This window comes from Brachyistius frenatus, unplaced genomic scaffold, assembly GCF_029030835.1.
Source record: "Brachyistius frenatus isolate BFR_SWC_R1_liver_20210118 unplaced genomic scaffold, ASM2903083v1 Contig_5, whole genome shotgun sequence".
NCBI lineage: Eukaryota > Metazoa > Chordata > Actinopteri > Embiotocidae > Brachyistius > Brachyistius frenatus.
In genome coordinates, this window is record NW_027210604.1 from 8,566,701 (window position 1) to 8,586,202 (window position 19,502).

Genomic DNA, 19,502 nt, shown 5'->3' on the forward strand with positions numbered 1-19,502 from the left:
GCAACGAAGCACTCTGGCATGTGCTGGTTGGTAAAAAAAAAGTTCAGTAAAAAACAGGTAAAAAGGGGAAAGATGCTTGTCTTATTGGAACAATGTCTATTTACTTTTAAAACATGTCATTTGAATATTAATATAAAATGCAAGCAAAAATGTGCTTGATGCAACACATTCAGAGGGTTATCAAATTATGACAGACATTTCTCCATATGATCTGGGGAAAAAAAAAAATAAAAAAAAAATCCCCTTTTATAAAAACGTTCTTTTCTATTTTTGACGTTGTTCTTATGTTACATGACATTTACATAACTTATTTTCAATTGATTTCAGTTTATTATCAATATTTTAAATGCCCCCTTCCCCTACCCCTCTCTCTCTCACACACACACACACACACACACACACACACACACACACACACACACACACACACAGCCCCACGTGTGCATAGGTTAGTTTGTCACATCACCAGGGACGCTTAGCCTACACAAGCGAAAAGTATTAAAAGCACTAGCAGACTAATATAAATCAGGCAGTTTTGCCTATTAGATTGATTTTATTCTATCTGTTACAGTTAAATAAGTATTATTTGATTGCGTTAGATGCTGGTGTACGTGAAAATTGGCTCTATCTCGTGGTCGGCCGGGGAATTACACGGGGGTTTCTCGGCGTCTTACCCTGTTTCACCCTCTTACCCCGGTGTAACCCGTGGTTTCCCCTTTTCCATTTGTGCTCTACTGTGTGTACACTGCACTTAAAGACGACTGGGTGAGTGCAACATGCAGAGAATAATCAAAACAAACTTTGGTAGGTGATTTATAGCGTGCGTATCTAAAACGGCACTCTTTGGGCACCGTGCGTGCCCTGTCCACGTACTGACGACAATTCCCGCTCCGCAGCGCCACCCAGTGGACACGACCCAGAATGACATCACCGAATCCCATCATGCTTTGCCCGCCGACCCGAAAGCTACCAATGCGAAGCGAGCTGGCGTTAGCTACCGGGAGCGGACATGTTGTACCGACCTCTCCGCGAATAAACACCGCCGCAAGTGGAGAACCGGGATTTTAGGGGAAAAGCTCGGAGCGTCTGGCAATCATGGATGCCGTCAACGCCTTTAACCACGAGGTAAGTCCCCTTCAGGGCTCGCTGAGACCGGCGGTGCTGGTCACGGTGCTGCTGCGCTGAGCAGGTCGGACCCGCGGGCCTGCTCGGCGTGCTAGCTGGACATCCTACAGGGGCTTAAAGGAGAACCGAGTTGGTTTTTTTTTTTTTTTTACGTGCTTGACCTGCAGCCAAACTAATGTTACAGTCAAGAAAAGGCGGGATTTTCCTGCCGTCCAGCAGGCTAACAGCGGTTCCCACACCCGCCGTTACGTTAGCTCGTGGGTTAATGGTTGCTGACACTGGTGTTAGCTCCCATGCTACTGGCAACCCCATGAGCAAAACACACAACACAACCCCCCCTCCCCATGTCCCGCTGTTACCGTCGCACTACGAGCCTACAAACTAAATGTTTTGCTTCGTAATAATGCACAACCAGCGCTTGTTGAGAAGACGTCAAAGGGGTGGTGGGGGGGTATGGGGTGGGGGTGGGGGGGCAAGTTTCCTGCAAAGGTCTGTGAGGCTGTGACCTGTTTATGATGCCCCCGAAAACACATCTGGTACATTTAATACTTGTTTCTGACCGATACAAGTAGAGAAAGTATTTTGTTGTTGTTGTTGTTGTTGCTGCAAATCACGTAGACGCCACTAGTCCACTTATATACACCGTGCTGATAGTAAACACGAGAAGACCAAGCGTGCTGTCGGAGGATGACTTTCTCTCAGCATGTTATTTGCCTCAGCTGCTCCCAACGAGGCTGCATCTCGTCTACTTGTGTGAGTGAGTGCTGTGTGTCACCTCGACTTATTCAGACTGAAGCGTAGGAAATAGAAAGGGACAAAAGGCAAAACGTGAATTTAAAAACTTGTCTTTGAGGGGGAAAGAAATCCCTCCTCCCCCCTCCCCCTCCCCCTCCCACGATTGTTAAAAATGTTTTGTATTTACAGGTTTTGGCCAGTATCCCGATCCTACATTCAATCAGGATTTCCCCCCTACCTTTTTATAACATCCGCTACAGCCTCACTTTAAACTTTTTTTTGTTTGTTTGTTTGTTTGGTGATTACTTCTTTTATCGCAGGCGGCCACGTTTTTGAAATATACAGTGCAATAAAAATGATCCAAAACTACATTGATAGATAACCGCCGACCACACCCCGCCACTGGGACAGCACCTACACCCTCTGGAAACCAGAGAAAACCTTTTATTAAGCCATCGTTTTATTCATTTCATTTCATTGCGAGATCCGTTTGAAGCGCACTGGCATAAACATTACACCGCATGTGTATGTAACTCTTGTTACATTATTGTAATCCTACACCCGCAGTGATACGGTTTTCAATTTCTCTTAACTTAATGCATAATCCATATAAGAAGTCTATTGAGAGCAAAGTAGAAGTGTAACTGGTTCGAATTGTCTCTTGCTTTCTCTCACACATACTGATGTAGTCTACACACATCATGATGATTGCACACTTTACTTTGTCTTATTTACCCCTGTTGGCACAACTTGGTAATTACTGTATGTATTTTAATCTGGGCTCATTTCACATACATTTTTTTTTTTTTTAAAGCGCATCTTTTTATGCACTATTTAGGCCACTGTTTTTAAAAAGTGCCCCCAAACTTTTGTAAATACTCACATTTTTTAAGTCAATGTGTGCAAAAGTTGCCCCTTAAATTTCCAACACCGATAGCATCTCCCCAGAGACATAAGGTTTGTGCACATCTACAGGGATTATGGCTGTAAAATGAAAATGGTGACGGCACACTTCACTGCCATACCAGCGCTTTCAATCCCAGGCAAGACGGGCAAAAACGATGTCAGTACAAATAACCAATCACAGTCAGATCATCAGAAGAAGCAATCGGTAAAAGATTGGTTGATGAAAGGCTAATAAAACAAAAACTCATCACCATCAATTATTGGTTAAATTTGGATTTGCTTGTAAAAACCACGATATTCACTGCTTACATTACATTTCATTTAGCTGACGCTTTTATCCAAAGCGACTTACAACACACCGATGGTACACCATTGGGAGCAACTTGGGGTTCAGCGTCTTGCTCAAGGACACTTAGGCATTAGTGTGCAACCCACTCTACCGACTGAGCTACAGCCTCTCCTGCAGTTACAGTTCATAACATCAACTTTTGTTCCACCACTTGTTGCCACGAGACGACATGAGGGTTGTGAGAGCAAAAGCAAAATACGAAGATCAACTCTGAAAGGCCTCTGGCAGTGCCCGGTTTACTTTTTTCCTCCCGTGTCATGACTCTCTATCTCGCCCATCTTTATCTGTCCTGTTTAGTTATTCTCTTTGATGGACTCCAAGCCCCCAATATCCCGGGCAAAGATGATCTCCATCACCAAATCAGCCATCAAAGCTATGAAAGTAAGAATAAGTTTGGCCTTTCTTCATTCAGAGTATATTCATTTCTGTATATTTTGAGCCATTATCTAGATGCTAACATGCTCACTTGGTTCTCTCCTTCCTCAGCTCTACAAACATGTGGTCCAGATTGTGGAAAAGTTTATCAAAAAGGTGAGCTGAACCTGTCTGAATTCAATCGTGAACCAGTTTGTCCTCAACAAACGTGAATAAACCCAAATCTGTTTTCTTCTTCTTCTTCCTCCTCCAGTGTAAGCCTGAGTATAAGGTAGCCGGCTTGTATGTAGTGGATTCCATTGTTAGGCAGTCCAGACACCAGTTTGGATCAGACAAGGACGTGTTTGGTCCAAGGTTCACCAAAAACATCACAGGAACTTTTGAGAACCTCTGCCTTTGCCCAGTGGAGGACAGGGTAAGCGCACAAAGAACTGGTGAAAATGTATTTGGGATGCACATTATCTCAAATATTGTTCCTGATTTTCCCATTTCTAATGATGAATGTTCTCACCTGAATCCTTGTTTCCTTATTTTCCTTTGTAGAGTAAGATCGTGCGAGTGTTGAACCTGTGGCAGAAGAACGGGGTGTTCAAGATTGAGGTTATTCAGCCTCTCTTGGACATGGCAGCTGGCTCTAGCAGTGGTGCTGCACCCTACGCAGGCACAGACGAGCCAGGTAAGTTAAAGGGAGAATACTGCACAGCCATGATATTGTTTTTTTCAATACATACTAAATTTTGTTAAGATATTGTGTCATTTAACCTCCTCAGCTCAACTTTTTTTTAATTTTTTTTTTTATCCTAACAAAGTGAATAATCCTAGTTTTTAAACAAGTTGTTGGCATTCACCGGTGAGCGTTATTTATAGAGCGATTTGTATGTGTTTTTAATGTATATTTCATGAAACAATGTAATATTGCTGATGCATTAGTGGATGATGCTGACATTTGAAAGGTGCGCACACGTGTTCATGCCGTGTCTTTTCACCCAGGTTCAACTCCACCTCCAGCCAAAGAGCCGGTTACTGTAGTAACGGCAAACTCCACCATGACATCTGCGTCTCAGCTGCACAACTCGGATGCCTTTGCAGCTGTGGCGCAGCTCTTCCAGTCCTCGCAGGGTCAGCAGGTGGGTTTGCCCTAAAGCAGACTGGCATTAGCTTTGACCTCATTCACTTTCCTGTATTGTGGTCAGTGCTTGCACGTCTCTCAGACCTTCACCACAAACTCTTCTCTCACCCTCTCCGTCGCTGGCGTTTAGCTTCAGCAGATGCTCCAGAACTTTCAGCAGCAGCCAGTGAAGCCTGAGACCAACACCCAGCCTCCTCTCCATGCTATTCAAACACAGGTCCAAAACATCCCCACCGGACTGGGCATGGTGATCCCACAGCCTCCCCCGCCCTCCCAGCTGACCCAAACCCCTCAGCAGAAAGCAGCCTTTGACAAGGTGACGGTGCATTTTTGTATGAACTCTTTGGAATATGGCAGACATCAGGCACTGTTTAGACATTTTATAGCTCAGTGCTTGGAGCATATGACAGTGAACAGACTGTAACATGCTCTGCCATGTTAAAAAAAAAAAAAGTCCTTATTTGTGTGTTCTTCAATTCATTATTTTTCTTTCTCAGAAATTGTTGGACCGTTTTGACTATGATGATGAGCCAGAAGTTGGAGAAGAAATGAAGAAGGATGAAGCCTTCTCGCAGCCCTCCTTGTAAGCCCCTGATTTATTACATACAGTCCAGAATGTCTGGGATGCCAAGAAGTGGGAAGCTGTGATTGATTTTTAGAAATGAAATCAAAGCTGTGATGCTGACAGTGTATTTTTATCGTCACAGTATGCAGCAGCCTTCAGCCTTCCCACAGCACATGGAGCACTTTAAACCGCAGATGATTAACATGTCGCAAGACCTCTTACAACAGGTAAGAACTCAACTTTTAGTTGTAGAAGAACTCATCTTTCCTTACAAGTGCCGCTATTGGACTCTGATCTTGTTTTTTTTTTAAATTATTTTATTTATTAATATAATAAAAACTTCTGTAAAATTTGTTTAAAATGCTGTCAAATTGAATTTCCCTTCACAGGCATTGTAGCTTGTGTTGCTATGATCAGGTCACATAATACATATTGCATACGGTATGTCGTGCAGTATTTTTTCTTTCTGTCAAAGGTAAATAGATATGTCTGTTTCTGAGTCCTTTTGTACGTGCAACATATTAATTACAGGTGTCGTTCTCAGGTTCCTCTCCCTCCTAATGGTCAGCTCCAGGTCTGCGGTCTACCGCCCGGACAAAGCTTCCCAGTCTCGATGCCGCCTATGGGCCATGTCCTGTCAGGCCACCCCCTCCCTGGTTCTGCTGTGCCTCCAGGCTTCCCAGGGGTGTTCCCTCCCCACAATGCAGTCCAGCAACAACAGGTAGACTTTACAGTAATAGAAAGGGAATAAAAAAACAAACAACTAGTAGAAACATGCAAGTTTTTAGAGAAAATCGAGTAAAGTAAATATAAAAAACACGTGTTATTTTATTTTTGTAATAAAAATGGAATTCTGATGCCAAACATCTCTGATTTATGATCACATAAAATGGCTCGTTATAATCAAAGATGTCATGCTGTTGGTGTAATAGCTTGCAACATATCATAATATGTCTTGTTCATGTCCTATCAGGATTTGCCAATGGATATGGACCAGTCATCTACGAGGGATGGAAGACACGGTCGAAGGTCACACTCAGGCTCCAGGTAGGCATCTCGAGCTTCCTTCGCCGCACTATAATTTCTTCTTTTCCATTTATTTTGCTGTACGCAGGTCATCTGCTAAGGGTGCCGTTTCTGATAACTTTCATCTGCGTTGCAATGCGTATTTCTTCATCCCCCCCCCCCCCTTAGATCTCCAAAGCGGAGGAGGTCACGGTCGAATTCCCGTACACGACGATCCAGGCACAGGCGATCGCGCTCCCGCTCCAGAGACCGGCGTCACCACTCTCCTCGCTCTCGCTCGCAGGAGCGCAGGGAGAGAGAGAAAGAGAGGGAGCGGCGGCAGAAAGGCCTCCCGCCACCCAAGAGCGAGACACTAAGCAGTGAGTCAAAATCTATTTATGGTTACTTTTATTTAAGTATATAGACTTGAAAGATTGAAATGATCGGTCAGGTGTACACAATATGTTTTTTTTTTTTTCCCCCAGTAGTTTCATAAGATTATTGTCTTTCAATGACATCACATAGTTTTTCAAATAGTTTTCCACCCTTTAAATTTGATGTATATGTTGAAATATTTTTTTAATTTCTAAGTTCTTGGTCGTGTTATTTTGTTTTAGTTTGCAGTACAACTCTGTGGGTGGGCCAGTTGGACAAGAGAACACAACAGCAGGATGTCGCCTGTTTACTGGAGGAGTTTGGGCAGATAGACTCCATCAATGTAAGTGAACTCGCATTGATCAGCTCCATTGATCCAACTGTGACCTCATCCTGTAACAAATTTGTCATCCAAAGATTTTCTGTGTCTTTCAGTCACTATTTTACATGTATATTATTGCATAGGCAAGTTCACAGGCTTTGTTTTTTGGTATGTTGTTTGTTAGTAAAATACTGATTATAAATATTAACTTTTGAGACCAAACTTTTTCAAATCACTCATTAACTGCAGAATTGATTGAATAGAAATTACAACCCTTTTATTTATTATTTCCTCACTTGTCTGTTTGTCCTCCTCTCTTGTTCAGATGATCCCTCCACGTGGCTGCGCGTATATAGTTATGATACATCGGCAAGATGCCTTCAGGGCTCTACAGAAGCTCAGTAGGGGATCGTCCAAAGTCAACCAGAAAGCCATCAAGGTGAGGGAGCAACTCCGATTGCTGCTCAGTAATGCACTAAACAAAATGCTATCAAACAAAAGGCAAAACTAATAATGTTCTGATTAAATGAAGAGATTTTTTTTTTTTCTTGCCAGATTGCTTGGGCTTTGAACAAGGGCATAAAGGCTGAGTTTAAACAGTACTGGGATGTGGAGCTAGGTGTCACCTATGTACCTTGGTCTAAAATCAGAGAGGACCAGTTGGAGGAGCTGAAAGAAGGAGGAGTATTGGATGTCGACACCTTATCACCAGGTAACAAATACAAAAATATACTTGTGTGACGTCCAGTCAGTCACACACAGAGCAAGATTTTCTTGCACTTTTTTTTTTTTGCACTCTTTATAACCAGTCTCACAAACCAAATGCTGAATTTAGATACCCTGCCTCCACTTTATTATCTTGAAATAAGCTTTTATTGTCCTTTCCAGAGTGGAGTGGAATGAGGAAGACTCTTGATCACTCAGATGAACTCACCCACAACGGCCGTTCGGAGCAACAGCAGCTTGAGGAGACACAAGTCTTACCTGTAGTACCTGCAGCTGCTCCTCCTGCACTGGTAAACCACAGCTCAGCACAGATGTTACCTGTATTTTAATCTCTTAAAATGAGATACGTGTTGATTTATTACCGTTATGAAAGAAAATGTAGATAAATGAAATTCTGAAACTTGTTTGAATGAATAAGTGCCTGACTGAATACTGTCTTTTAATGCAAATCATGACAAGCTGGCATGCCACCTGATTGATAGAGATATTGAAAAAAAAAAAAAAGTTCTCTTATAACATCTACAATACATTTGTATGAATCTCCTCAGGTTCCTCCAATGCCGCAGCCATTGGTTGGTGTTGGTTCTCTCCAGCCGCCCGTCTTTCCCGGCCCCATAGGCATGCCTCCGCCTTCCTTCCCTCCAGGTGTCCCCCCTCCTCCTTTCATCAGACCTGGCTTCAATCCCATGCAGATGCCTCCAGGTAGCAATTCCTAGAGCTGTCACCTGGCTTTCATTCAGTCTCTCTCTTACACGGTATCTCATGTTGATTTATGTTTTTCTCAGTATTACACACAGATATTTTGATGGATTTCACACCTGCAGTTCAGATCATTTGGTCCAAATTATACACTGGGGATGATTGTAGGTTTTGTAGGTGCGTGATTTTTTTCGTTCATTGGGTGATTATGCCGGCACTCTACCAACAACAGGCTTTTTGTGTCCGTGAATTGAGGTGAATTGACATCAATGAGCGTCTCTTCTGATCAGCTGACTCTTTTCAACCCAAGGTTTGTATTGGTCTTGTCGATAGCACCGCTGATAGCTTGAGGCCATACAATCTGAACCCAACAAACACAAAAGGACCTACATGTTTTTTTTTTTTTAACAAATTGTTGTGAAACACCGCTAACACATTTCACCCCCTCCTCTCCCAGGTTTTCCTCCTCCAGGTGCTATGCCACTTGGTCCCCCACCTCCTTCCAAAGGTGGAGTTGAGGACCCCCCTCTGGACCCAGCAGGTCTGGGCAACAGGAAAAGTGACGAGGTCCTTGAGGGTCCCAACATTTTTAACAACCAGATGGGAGTTATGGGTCAGTCTGTTTTACTCTACTGACTTTTCACCAGTCAGGGATTTGTTTCTCATTCTGCCAACCCACTGTAAAAACAGTTAGTGGAGTTTGGCTATTAAAACTAGAGCCACCAAGGCCACCAATAAATCTTTAGAGGTTCTGGGTAAAATGTTAAATAGATATAGTAGAGTACTGAACAGTGACTGCAGTTGGTAGTAGAAATTTAAATGATGATTTTATGTTGATGGGGTTTTTTTTTGTTATAAAAATTGAGGTAAAATTAAAGATGTATTTTGTATCGTTTCTCCATCAGGTAACCAGGTAGGTGTACCTCCACGTGGGCCTCCACTTGCCCTTCCAGGTGGTCCTCCAGGCGCTCTTCCAGGTGGGCATCCTGGAAACATCCAGCCCCCCTCTGGTGGTCTGCTGGGGGCACGTCCTGGTATAATCCCACTCCAGCGCCCTCCGGTTCCCCCGCTACCACACCTGCAGCGCTTCCCTCCACCTCATGGGCCAAGGCCACCTCACCCCAGCATGCCCCCTTTGCCCCCACAGATGATACCCAGGGGGCCACACCCACAAATGCTACACCATGAGCCCCCTAAAGGAGGTTTTGGGATGCCCCCACCACCCAATATGAGGGCTCCTTTCCCTCATGGGCATGGTCCTCTCCCTCAAGGTCCCCCTCCTCAAGGTCCTCCTCCTCCTCCTCCTCCTTTCATAAGACCAGGGGTTCCTCGTGGGCTGGAGGGGCCAGAAGAAATGGAAGGCAGACCATTCAGGGGAGACAGGCCTGGCTTCAGGGACAGAGAGCTAGAGAGGGACAGAGACTGGGATCGAGACAGGGATAGAGAGAGGGACCGAGGTTTTGGAGGTGGAAGGCGTCCATTTGGCGATGGAGGGAGGGTAGGGGCCGGCGATAAAATGGATGGTAGGGACAGGCTCGGAGGCTGGCAGGAAGATGGAGGCGATCACCGCGGGGTTGGATGGGAGAGAGACAGAGATCGCGACCGAGACCGCGATCGGGACAGAGACAGAGATAGACGGGACTGGAGGGAGAGGCGAAGCAGCCTCGATAGCGACCGGGATCGAGGGAGGGGTGACGACGGGGACAGGGAGCGAGGGAGGGGGGAAGGAGGCGAGAGAGGAAGGGGAGAAGGAGGGAGTCGAGAAAGAGGCAGGGGAGCTGAAGGAAAAGTGGACAGGCCGAGGCGAGAACGGCGGGAGAGGACCACACGGTGGGACAGGGATGATCGATTGGCTGAACTGGAAAGCATGGACAGATTTCGGACCTCTAACAGCACAGAGCCACCTCGTGTGACTCCTGTGGTTGCTAAGGAAATCAGTAAAGAGCTGGGTGTGGATGCTTCTCAAGAGAAGGCAGAATCGGAACTTTTAGCTCCGCCCCCAGAGGTAACTAGTGCTGCAGGAGATCTGGTGTCCTCTGAGCCCTTACCTTCAGCTCAAAGTGAGCCCACAGAAGCAAAGCAGGAAGCAGCATCATAGACTGGGCCTTCAGCCAGACACTGCTGCGAACCACTGAAAGATTTAAAAAAAAGAAAGAAAAGAGTCTGTTTCCACCATGATAGTCAGTTTCAGCTCTTGGCAGAGAAATCCTTACTAGTCACAGTTTGTCAGTCACTAATTGACCGTTTCTGGGCCGCAGCGCATGTCTTGAAAACAAACAGGACTCCCACACATGTTGTCAAACACATGAAAATGGATGTTTTCAGGCTTCATAGGTTATGATACAATTTGGTCTTAAGTCTGTGTCTCAAAATACATGACAATAAGTTTGAAAAAAATGGCTGTAGTTAAAAATTGGCTGTTAACTGAAATTTGTTTTGCTTCCTGGAAGTTGTAAGAATGAACAGAGTGTTTGCATGTTAACTTAGCTCTGTCCAGTTTATTTGTTTTGGCTCTAGTTGGTTTGGAGACAGAAGAAAAATCATTTCTATGACACAGACTTATTTTTACTTCACCCTCATGTATGGGATAGCAGGAACTTCTCATTGATGTAAATTTATTCTTTTAGAAAAGTGTTTTTAAATTTGCCAAAATGTCATGTCAAACACTGAATATTGTCTCAAGTAACTCTGTAGGAATGGAGGTGCTGTTATTTTTTCTTAATCATCTTGTGTTTTGTATCGACTCCTCATTGAAATGTCACAACTCTGAGGGCACAGTTTTGAAAAGGACTGTGGTGGCCTTAAAATCAAATCAAGTTCCTTGCAGGCATTTGAATAAAAAAGGTCTTGTGATAAAAAACAAAAAAAAAACCCATTTAAAACTAGTATAAATGGGGGAATTCGTGGATATTGGTAAATTATACCAAAAAAAAAAATCCGGCCTGGTACTTTGCTCACACAGATTGTTGAGCTCTCCTTTTGATTACGTCCTCACTTTTCACCCTTTAAACCACATCAGGCAGAACAAAGACGAGCATTGTCTCCATACTCGGTGCTATAACTGAAGACGTCCACCTTTACAGTCCAATACTCAGTGTCCCTAAAAAATGCACTCCTAATACATGGTTTTATTTAAGTTTCAAAAAAAGAACATTTTCCACTCGTGCTGTGACTTCTAAAACAACATAGGAGTCCTCACAATCTGCGTTTATTCTTACAAAATCTCTGAATCTAACTAATGTTCTACTGATGACAGCAATTGAACACACAAAAGTAACTAATTCTAATATTTTTACAAAATCAGGAATGCTTCACATTCTATGATCATGTCGCAAAGTGGTGATCAAAATCTTTAAATTCTTGTGTGCATCAACTGATATTGTTTGGTTACAGAAATATCAGCTAACACAAACCATTGTTTAGGGTCAAACCAAGAACTCGTAGCTGTGTTTCTGGACTTCACTTCTTAGAGATCCAAACAGTGTCACCTGTGTGACATCAGTTATTTGAGAGCTGTTGCGATAGCTCCGCCCACCCTCTCTGACTGAACAACCACTACATCACCAGCTCTGCAAGACTCGTGATTTGTTTTCCCGAGAATGTCAGCACAGACACCCAGCTTAGTCAGCTCGTAATACTGCAAATGCAAGGGCTTTCATCAGTGGGCTGCAGGCTCACTCACCATTGTGTTAACACACTCAGCCATTGATAGTGACTCAACGGATTTTTGTGTAAACGAAAATCTTCAAGATCATAACTTTGACATTGACTTATGGGTCAAGAAACATTTCAGATTACAAAAAACATGCAAACAGTTCAGAATGAAAAGCAAAAAGGTGAAAAAGTTGTCTTGAGTCCATCAAACTTGGAATATCGAGGAAGAAATTTGATGTTATGTAATTGGGTTTTGATGGAGTGATCTAAATGTAAAAAACAAAATAAAATAATGATCTGTTTAAGAGATACTTCTACCCTAATGAGAAACAGCTGTTCAAAAAGCAAAATATGTTTCTGTGATAAAGTTTATTTTTTATCTTGGATTCTGTTTCAATATATCGGCTGTCAGTTTTTTTTTTTTTTTTTTTTTTAAACTAACACCTTTCGTCATAAATGTCATACTAAAGTAAAATTTCAATGGAAATTTGAGGATGCTTAAGGATTGTTTTTGCGGTCTGAATTTTCACACCCTTGCCTAAATGTGTATGATGGGTTTTTTTTTTCCCAATGAAATAAAGTAGAAGTTTTAGTAGATTTAACAGGAAAATCAAACACAAGTGCAAACATCAAGTTTGTAAGCATATTTGATTAGCTTTCTGTTCGTGGTGGTCTTTTCCCTGTGTATGGAAGGAAGTTGGGGAAATCTCTTGGATCAGACAAATGACAAATATGTTTGGCGTTTTCCATTAATTTTGTACGTCAGTCGAACTCGGATATAAATTTGTTTTGGCCACATACGAATACAAATGTAACTCTGTAGCTGATGTCCCTTTTTCTTTTCTTTTTTTTTTAATCCTATCAATCTTGGCATCTGTTTCACTGAAGACACGTTGTATTTGTTAAACTCTGAAGCCCAGATTCACTGAGTGCAACTCATGCCAAGAATAATTTCCCTCTGGGCCAGCGAGAGTAAAACTAAAGTGATGAAGAGTATTGCTTAGGACACTGCTGTAAATATGCTTGTATCACTGACAATTCTAAAGGTGTCATGGTAATTGATGTTAATAATCTGTGATTTGTTTTTTGAGAGAAACAAATTGACTTGGAAGGAATGACAGAGGCCCTTTGCTTTAACGTTTTTAACTCCTAGTGGTTTGAAAATTGGAAAGATGTTTGTTTGTTAAAAAATACACAAGACATGGATAATAAATCTTCAATATTTCAGCCATAGGAAATTGTTTTTAATAAACTATTTTTGTACCAAAGTCTTTTTCTTGTTCAAATTATATTCCGTGATAAAACCCACGCATAACTAAAGGTGGGTGAAACAAGGAAGATTGTTTTAGTGTGTAAGTTTTGACCTCAACAACAGGAAGCTAATGGGATAGCTGGTTTTGCATCCAATACAACCTTAAATGAGCTTTGTATTTAGCCTGACCTGATCAGCATATCGTTTAGTCCTGCTCTTTGTGCCTGCTGACTGGATTTATAGTAAAATAAGTTAAGACCTATTTTTAGCTCTGCCCCTCAGCTTGTTAACTAATTTGCAAAATGTGTGAATATGGGGTAAATCATGGGTTGTGCTTCTGACATGATTTAAAAAAAAAACATTTTCCTTCACCTTTGCACATGGGGCATTACCTATTTCTTCAGGCAATGAAGCTCGACATTACAGAAATGGTTACGCAAACAGATACATATCGATAGATCGTGATGGCATAAAAAGTGGCAGCATTACATTTTGTAATATTTTTTAAACTATATTGCAATTCCGTTTTACAAATCAGTATTTTGCAGTTGGAAATATTTTTGGACATTATTTGACAATGTGGTTGAAGACTTGCACCTGCTTTGGCAGGCTGCTGCGCAACGTAATGGCCAGTGACCAATCAAAATCTGTTTCTGGATTGCGTTGGACTCTGATTGGCTGTCTTTGAACTAGGCACGCCCACATGACGTAGAGACGCTTGGTTGACGCTCGCTGGAGCACGCGACGATAACTTGAGCGTCCTGCGAGAAACTGCTGCGAAGATGGTGCTGAAAGCTGTGTGCGTGTTGAAAGGAGCCGGGGAGACCAGCGGGACGGTTTATTTCGAGCAGGGGGTAAGACGCGCTGCTTCGTTTTCTGAGAGAGAACCATTTAGTGAGTCGTTTTTAAAGACCGATACTCCATCCGCATCGTCTTGGGAGCCGCAGCGCTCGAAATGCTAAGCTAGCTAACTTCTCGGTCGGTTTTCAGAGAGTGACGTAAGCGAGCCGGCGAGGTAGATGTTGATGAATGACGAGGGCTTTCAGACATAAACAGAAACATAAACATAAACAGCTCGGCAAAACCCGCGAAAATTCGCGCGTGGCCGTCTTGACGGCGTGCGCACTTTATTCACTGCATTCACGTGAAGCTGAACGTGCAGTAACGAACTGCAACACGTCGTATTCAAAGTAAAAGGTTTGACCCGCGGAGTTCATTAGTCCGGGTGATATAACGACCGGAGTCAGCGGCTTGTCATAAAATCGTCACCATTTGAACATCCGCGGCCCGAGACTCGGTAACGCGTCACGGTGCTGAAAGGATGCGCCTGTTGCATTAAGTTCGACGTCACAATGGTCAGTCTGATGTTTTGCTGAACCAACGAATCGGTCCGCTTTTAATGGCGGTGGTTAAAAACTTGAGCAATCGCTAAGTCCTCTGTGTTACGTTTATGCTGAGTCACCGCCCGCCCTCCGTTTCGTATTTGGCCTTGTTGATGAGGGCAACCGTGTGTCAACAAGGGCGAGTCCATCCAAAGACGGCCAAAGGGGTTTGACTTGACTAGTTGAGGTTCCTACCACACGACCAAATAAATCATGAAGCTCTGACCATTATTGTGGGAAATACATATTCGTACGGTTCTGTTGCATATCTTGTACAAAAAAAATGTAATGTCTGTTAGTAAAGTCATTTTGGTTTTTATGGTTATTTGAGAATGTTTATTCCCTTTTTTAGATTTATGTATAGTTGCAAAAACTCCTTTTCATTGTCCTTTTTAAAAATAAATAAATTTGTATGTGGGTTACAGCTCTAGGATTTACATTTCTAAATAGTGGTCTGTCTCACATGGTGCATGCAATTGGATGTGAAGGTTTCTTGTAGCTTCCAGTCCTTCTGGCCACCTGGCTTCGACAGCTCTTTCTTTGTCTCCGTGTTCTCCTGATAAATTGTGTTGTCCCGATCTGCCAGGGTGAATCAGACCCTGTGAAGTTGACGGGAGAAATCAAGGGCCTGGTGCCTGGTGGGCATGGTTTCCATGTCCATGCTTTTGGAGATAACACAAATGGTGAGCATCTGTCAATACTTTGTGTGTGTGTGTGTGTGTGTGTGTGTGTGTGTGAATCCATCAGGTTTCAGCAGACCGTTACTGCTTTGCCTGTGTTAGCTGACCTACTCTCAAATATTTTACTTTTAAAGATGTATATACATATATTTTTTCTTTTCCAGGATGCATCAGTGCAGGTCCTCACTTCAATCCGCACGACAAGAAACACGCCGGTCCTACTGATGAAGAACGGTGAGTCCAATCTGGAGGCAGAGTAGTAGTCAAAGGATGTGAATATACTCCCCGGCAGATGTGTAGTTGTTCTGCTTATTAATTTATGGAGTCAGCTTGGAGGACACATTCAACACAGTAGATCAGTGTCTTCAGGATGATGTGTTCCTGAACTCTGGGCGGTCTCCCAGAAAATCTCCCCAAAATTTATTTTTTTAAAGATGAATTGTAGAGATGTGGAAAACAAAAGACTTCTTCACAGCTGCTCTTCAAGTTCAGCTTCCATTAGGACTTGTCTGTGCAGCCACTATGTACAACAAATTGGAGGTACTCAAATATCTGTACAGAGTCCAAGCATAAACCCTTTTTATGACGACATTACATCACGTGGACCTAAGGTAACCGCTGCATACTTGCAGAAAGTAAATCGGCTTAAATGAAACTATTATATTGTTCAACAAATCCTTGTTCGTGGCAATGCCCATTATAGCAGTTACTGCAAATGGCTGCAGAAACAGTGGTTTGTTTGAATAGAGAAGTCATATTTACTCTGGTTTAGCAACAACTTGGAGTTTGTTTGCTCAGTTTTGCATACAGTCTGTTTGATATGTTGGCTGACATTTGTTTTTAAGAAACAGATGGTTTGACCTTCGCTTTGATTTGGTTTCTTTGAGTGCATGTACAGTGGGTACGGAAAGTATTCAGACCCCTTTACATTTTTCACTCTTTGTTTCATTGCAGCCATTTGCTAAAATCAAAAAAGTTCATTTTATTTCTCATTAATGTACACTCAGCACCCCATCTTGACAGAAAAAAACAAATGTAGAAATTTGTGCAAATTTATTAATAAAGAAAAACTGAAATATCACATGGTCATAAGTATTCAGACCCTTTGCTCAGTATTGAGTAGAAGCAGCCTTTTGAGCTAGTACAGCCATGAGTCTTCTTGGGAATGATGCAACAAGCTTTTCACACCTGGATTTGGGGATCCTCTGCCATTCTTCCTTGCAGATCCTCTCCAGTTCCGTCTGGTTGGATGGTGAACGTTGGTGGACAGCCATTTTCAGGTCTCTCCAGAGATGCTCAATTGGGTTTAGGTCAGGGCTCTGGCTGGGCCAGTCAAGAATGGTCACAGAGTTGTTCTGAAGCCACTCCTTTGTTATTTTAGCTGTGTGCTTAGGGTCATTGTCTTGTTGGAAGGTGAACCTTCGGCCCAGTCTGAGGTCCAGAGCACTCTGGAAGAGGTTTTCTTCCAGGATATCTCTGTACTTGGCCGCATTCATCTTTCCTTCAATTGCAACCAGTCGTCCTGTCCCTGCAGCTGAAAAACACCCCATAGCATGATGCTGCCACCACCATGTTTCACTGTTGGGATTGTATTGGGCAGGTGATGAGCAGTGCCTGGTTTTCTCCACACATACCGCTTAGAATTAACGCCAAAAAGTTCAATCTTGGTCTCATCAGACCAGAGAATCTTATTTCTCATAGTCTGGGAGTCCTTCATGTGTTTTTTGGCCAACTCTATGCGGGCTTTCATATGTCTTGCACTGAGGAGAGGCTTCCGTCGGGCCACTCTGCCATAAAGCCCCAACCGGTGGAGGGCTGCAGTGATAGTTGACTTTGTGGAACTTTCTCCCATCTCCCTACTGCATCTCTGGAGCTCAGCCACAGTGATCTTTGGGTTCTTCTTTACCTCTCTCACCAAGGCTCTTCTCCCACGATTGCTCAATTTGGCTGGACGGCCAGGTCTAGGAAGAGTTCTGGTCGTCCCAAACTTCTTCCATTTAAGGATTATGGAGGCCACTGTGCTCTTAGGAACCTTGAGTGCTGCAGAAATTATTTTGTAACCTTGGCCAGATCTGTGCCTTGCCACAATTCTGTCTCTGAGCTCCTTGGGCAGTTCCTTCGACCTCATGATTCTCATTTGCTCTGACATGCGCTGTGAGCTGTAAGGTCTTATATAGACAGGTGTGTGCCTTTCCTAATCAAGTCCAATCAGTTTAATTAAACACAGCTGGACTCCAATGAAGGAGTAGAACCATCTCAAGGAGGATCAGAAGAAATGGACAGCATGTGAGTTAAATATGAGTGTCACAGCAAAGGGTCTGAATACTTATGACCATGTGATATTTCAGTTTTTTTTTTTAATAAATTTACACAAATTTCTACATTTCTGTTTTTTTCTGTCAAGATGGGGTGCTGAGTGTACATTAATGAGAAATAAAATGAACTTTTTTGATTTTAGCAAATGGCTGCAATGAAACAGAGTGAAAAATGTAAAGGGGTCTGAATACTTTCCGTACCCACTGTATGTGGTGCACTACTTTTTACTCTTTTACTGGAGGTAAATTCTTGTCTGCTTGAGGTAAGACTGACCTTAATAAATACTGTCACTGGAAAATATATGACTGCACAAAGAATATCAACCATACGCTGTTTGTAGGTAGTATGACTGATTTTTTTTTTTTAAATTTTTAAATTTTATTTTATTTTTTATTATGCTTATTGTGACTGTTTATAAATCACAGACAAAGTTCAGATTCAATTTTAGTGGACGTGACACGGAGGATATGATCAGGTCTCAAGTGGGAGAGTTGTCTATTCATTACAAACTTTTAATATCAAAATGTTTGTAGTTAATTTTCTGGTCTAATACTTCAGTCAAAGGTGAGATCGTTTATATTGGTTGATGTTGCAGTATCAGTAGTGCCCCCTGTGCGTAACATAACATTGGAGGAACAAATCCCAAGTATTTTTGTTCGCTGTAAAGCTGGGTTAAACGCAAGAATGTTTTTTGTTGTCGTTTTTTTAAATGTTAACAGACACATTGGAGATCTGGGGAATGTGACTGCAGGAGCAGATAATGTTGCCAAGATTGACATCACTGACAAGATGCTCACCCTCACAGGGCCCTTCTCCATCATTGGCAGAACAATGGTGGTAAGTCATGTTTTTTTTTTTTTTTTTTTTTAAAAGTACTTTGTAAAACCTGGCAGGTCCGGTTTTAGCCCTCAAGTTATCTTGACTTTAAGACGAAGGCCCTAGGTGGTGTGTGTGTGTGTGTGTGTGTGTGTGTGTGTGTGTGTGTGTGTGTGTGTGTGTGTGTGTGTGTGTGTGTGTGTGTGTGTGTGTGTGTGTGTGTGTGTGTGTGAGTGACTAACTGGAAACTGCTGTGGATGATAACCCTTTTATTTGTCCTATATATTAGATCCATGAGAAGGCTGATGACCTGGGAAAAGGAGGAAATGAAGAGAGCCTGAAGACCGGTAATGCCGGTGGACGTCTGGCCTGTGGAGTCATTGGCATTGCTCAGTAAACTGTCTGCTAGAACACGAAGCGCTGAAAACAGCTTTTCCCCCACAGCACTTAATATGACCAATAAAGCTACTTGATGTGACAGTTTATCCTTTTCAATCCTGTGACGCTTTGCGTCAACTCGTCAGGAGAGTAATGAGCTGTGCTTTGCTCTGTCCTTTCTTGATGACAATTGTATTTTTGGGTTTATATGTCTGTCGATTAGATTAGGTCTCAAAAAATTGGCAACGAACGCACAAGTAATGAACAGATGTATACCATTTACAAAGTTAAAAAATAAAATACTGAATCTGAATCGTGTTATCATAACATTTTGTGTGTGTTTGGTGGACAAACAAAAACAGACTTTTCTTGCAGTGGACATTTTGTTAAACAGGAGTAACTAATAACTTGGTAGCTGCATACCATGTTAGAAGTGCTTGTTATGGCTGCTTAACGGTATGACTTGATGACATTGAGCGTACCCGTCTTTTTCTACAAATGGTGACACCTATTTACACAGGTCAAATTTTGTGGTGTACTTTGTAGTCCAATGTTGCCCACATTGTAATCCAACTACGGCTCGACTACAAAGTGGAGAATGACTGAGGGGCAGCAAAAGTCCCGGATTCACTTTGTCTTAGTTGCTTTCATTAATTTGATTACTTCCAACGTTGTTAACCGTCATCACTACAGTACAAGTGGGTCCTACATCA

General features: G+C 42.6%; 2 protein-coding genes across 2 annotated transcripts; both read left to right on the plus strand.

Annotated features, from left to right (window-relative positions):
- Positions 1-959: 959 nt before the first annotated feature.
- Positions 960-13,233, plus strand: scaf4a (SR-related CTD-associated factor 4a). The gene is made up of 19 exons (XM_069721014.1): positions 960-1,125; positions 3,413-3,496; positions 3,602-3,646; positions 3,744-3,905; positions 4,034-4,166; positions 4,481-4,617; positions 4,750-4,935; positions 5,117-5,202; positions 5,327-5,411; positions 5,729-5,905; positions 6,158-6,231; positions 6,379-6,569; positions 6,807-6,907; positions 7,212-7,325; positions 7,442-7,598; positions 7,775-7,902; positions 8,161-8,314; positions 8,769-8,924; positions 9,217-13,233. The coding sequence occupies exons 1-19, from the start codon at positions 1,096-1,098 to the stop codon at positions 10,407-10,409; spliced, it is 3,393 nt and encodes a 1,130-aa protein (XP_069577115.1). The 5' UTR covers positions 960-1,095; the 3' UTR covers positions 10,410-13,233.
- Positions 13,234-13,947: 714 nt separating this feature from the next.
- On the plus strand, positions 13,948-19,116 carry sod1 (superoxide dismutase 1, soluble). Its single transcript, XM_069721133.1, has 5 exons — positions 13,948-14,071; positions 15,186-15,282; positions 15,444-15,513; positions 18,315-18,432; positions 18,701-19,116. The coding sequence occupies exons 1-5, from the start codon at positions 14,000-14,002 to the stop codon at positions 18,806-18,808; spliced, it is 465 nt and encodes a 154-aa protein (XP_069577234.1). The 5' UTR covers positions 13,948-13,999; the 3' UTR covers positions 18,809-19,116.
- Positions 19,117-19,502: the final 386 nt, after the last annotated feature.

Bases quoted from the DNA above. Each gene is read 5' to 3' on its own strand.
- scaf4a (XM_069721014.1), top strand. From the start codon at position 1,096: ATGGATGCCGTCAACGCCTTTAACCACGAG. The intron at 4,618-4,749 runs GTGGGTTTGCCC...GCTGGCGTTTAG, and splicing joins AGTCCTCGCAGGGTCAGCAG to CTTCAGCAGATGCTCCAGAA. The intron at 7,326-7,441 runs GTGAGGGAGCAA...TTTTCTTGCCAG, and splicing joins TCAACCAGAAAGCCATCAAG to ATTGCTTGGGCTTTGAACAA.
- sod1 (XM_069721133.1), top strand. From the start codon at position 14,000: ATGGTGCTGAAAGCTGTGTGCGTGTTGAAAGGAGCCGGGGAGACCAGC. The intron at 14,072-15,185 runs GTAAGACGCGCT...CCGATCTGCCAG, and splicing joins CGGTTTATTTCGAGCAGGGG to GGTGAATCAGACCCTGTGAA. The intron at 15,514-18,314 runs GTGAGTCCAATC...AAATGTTAACAG, and splicing joins GGTCCTACTGATGAAGAACG to ACACATTGGAGATCTGGGGA.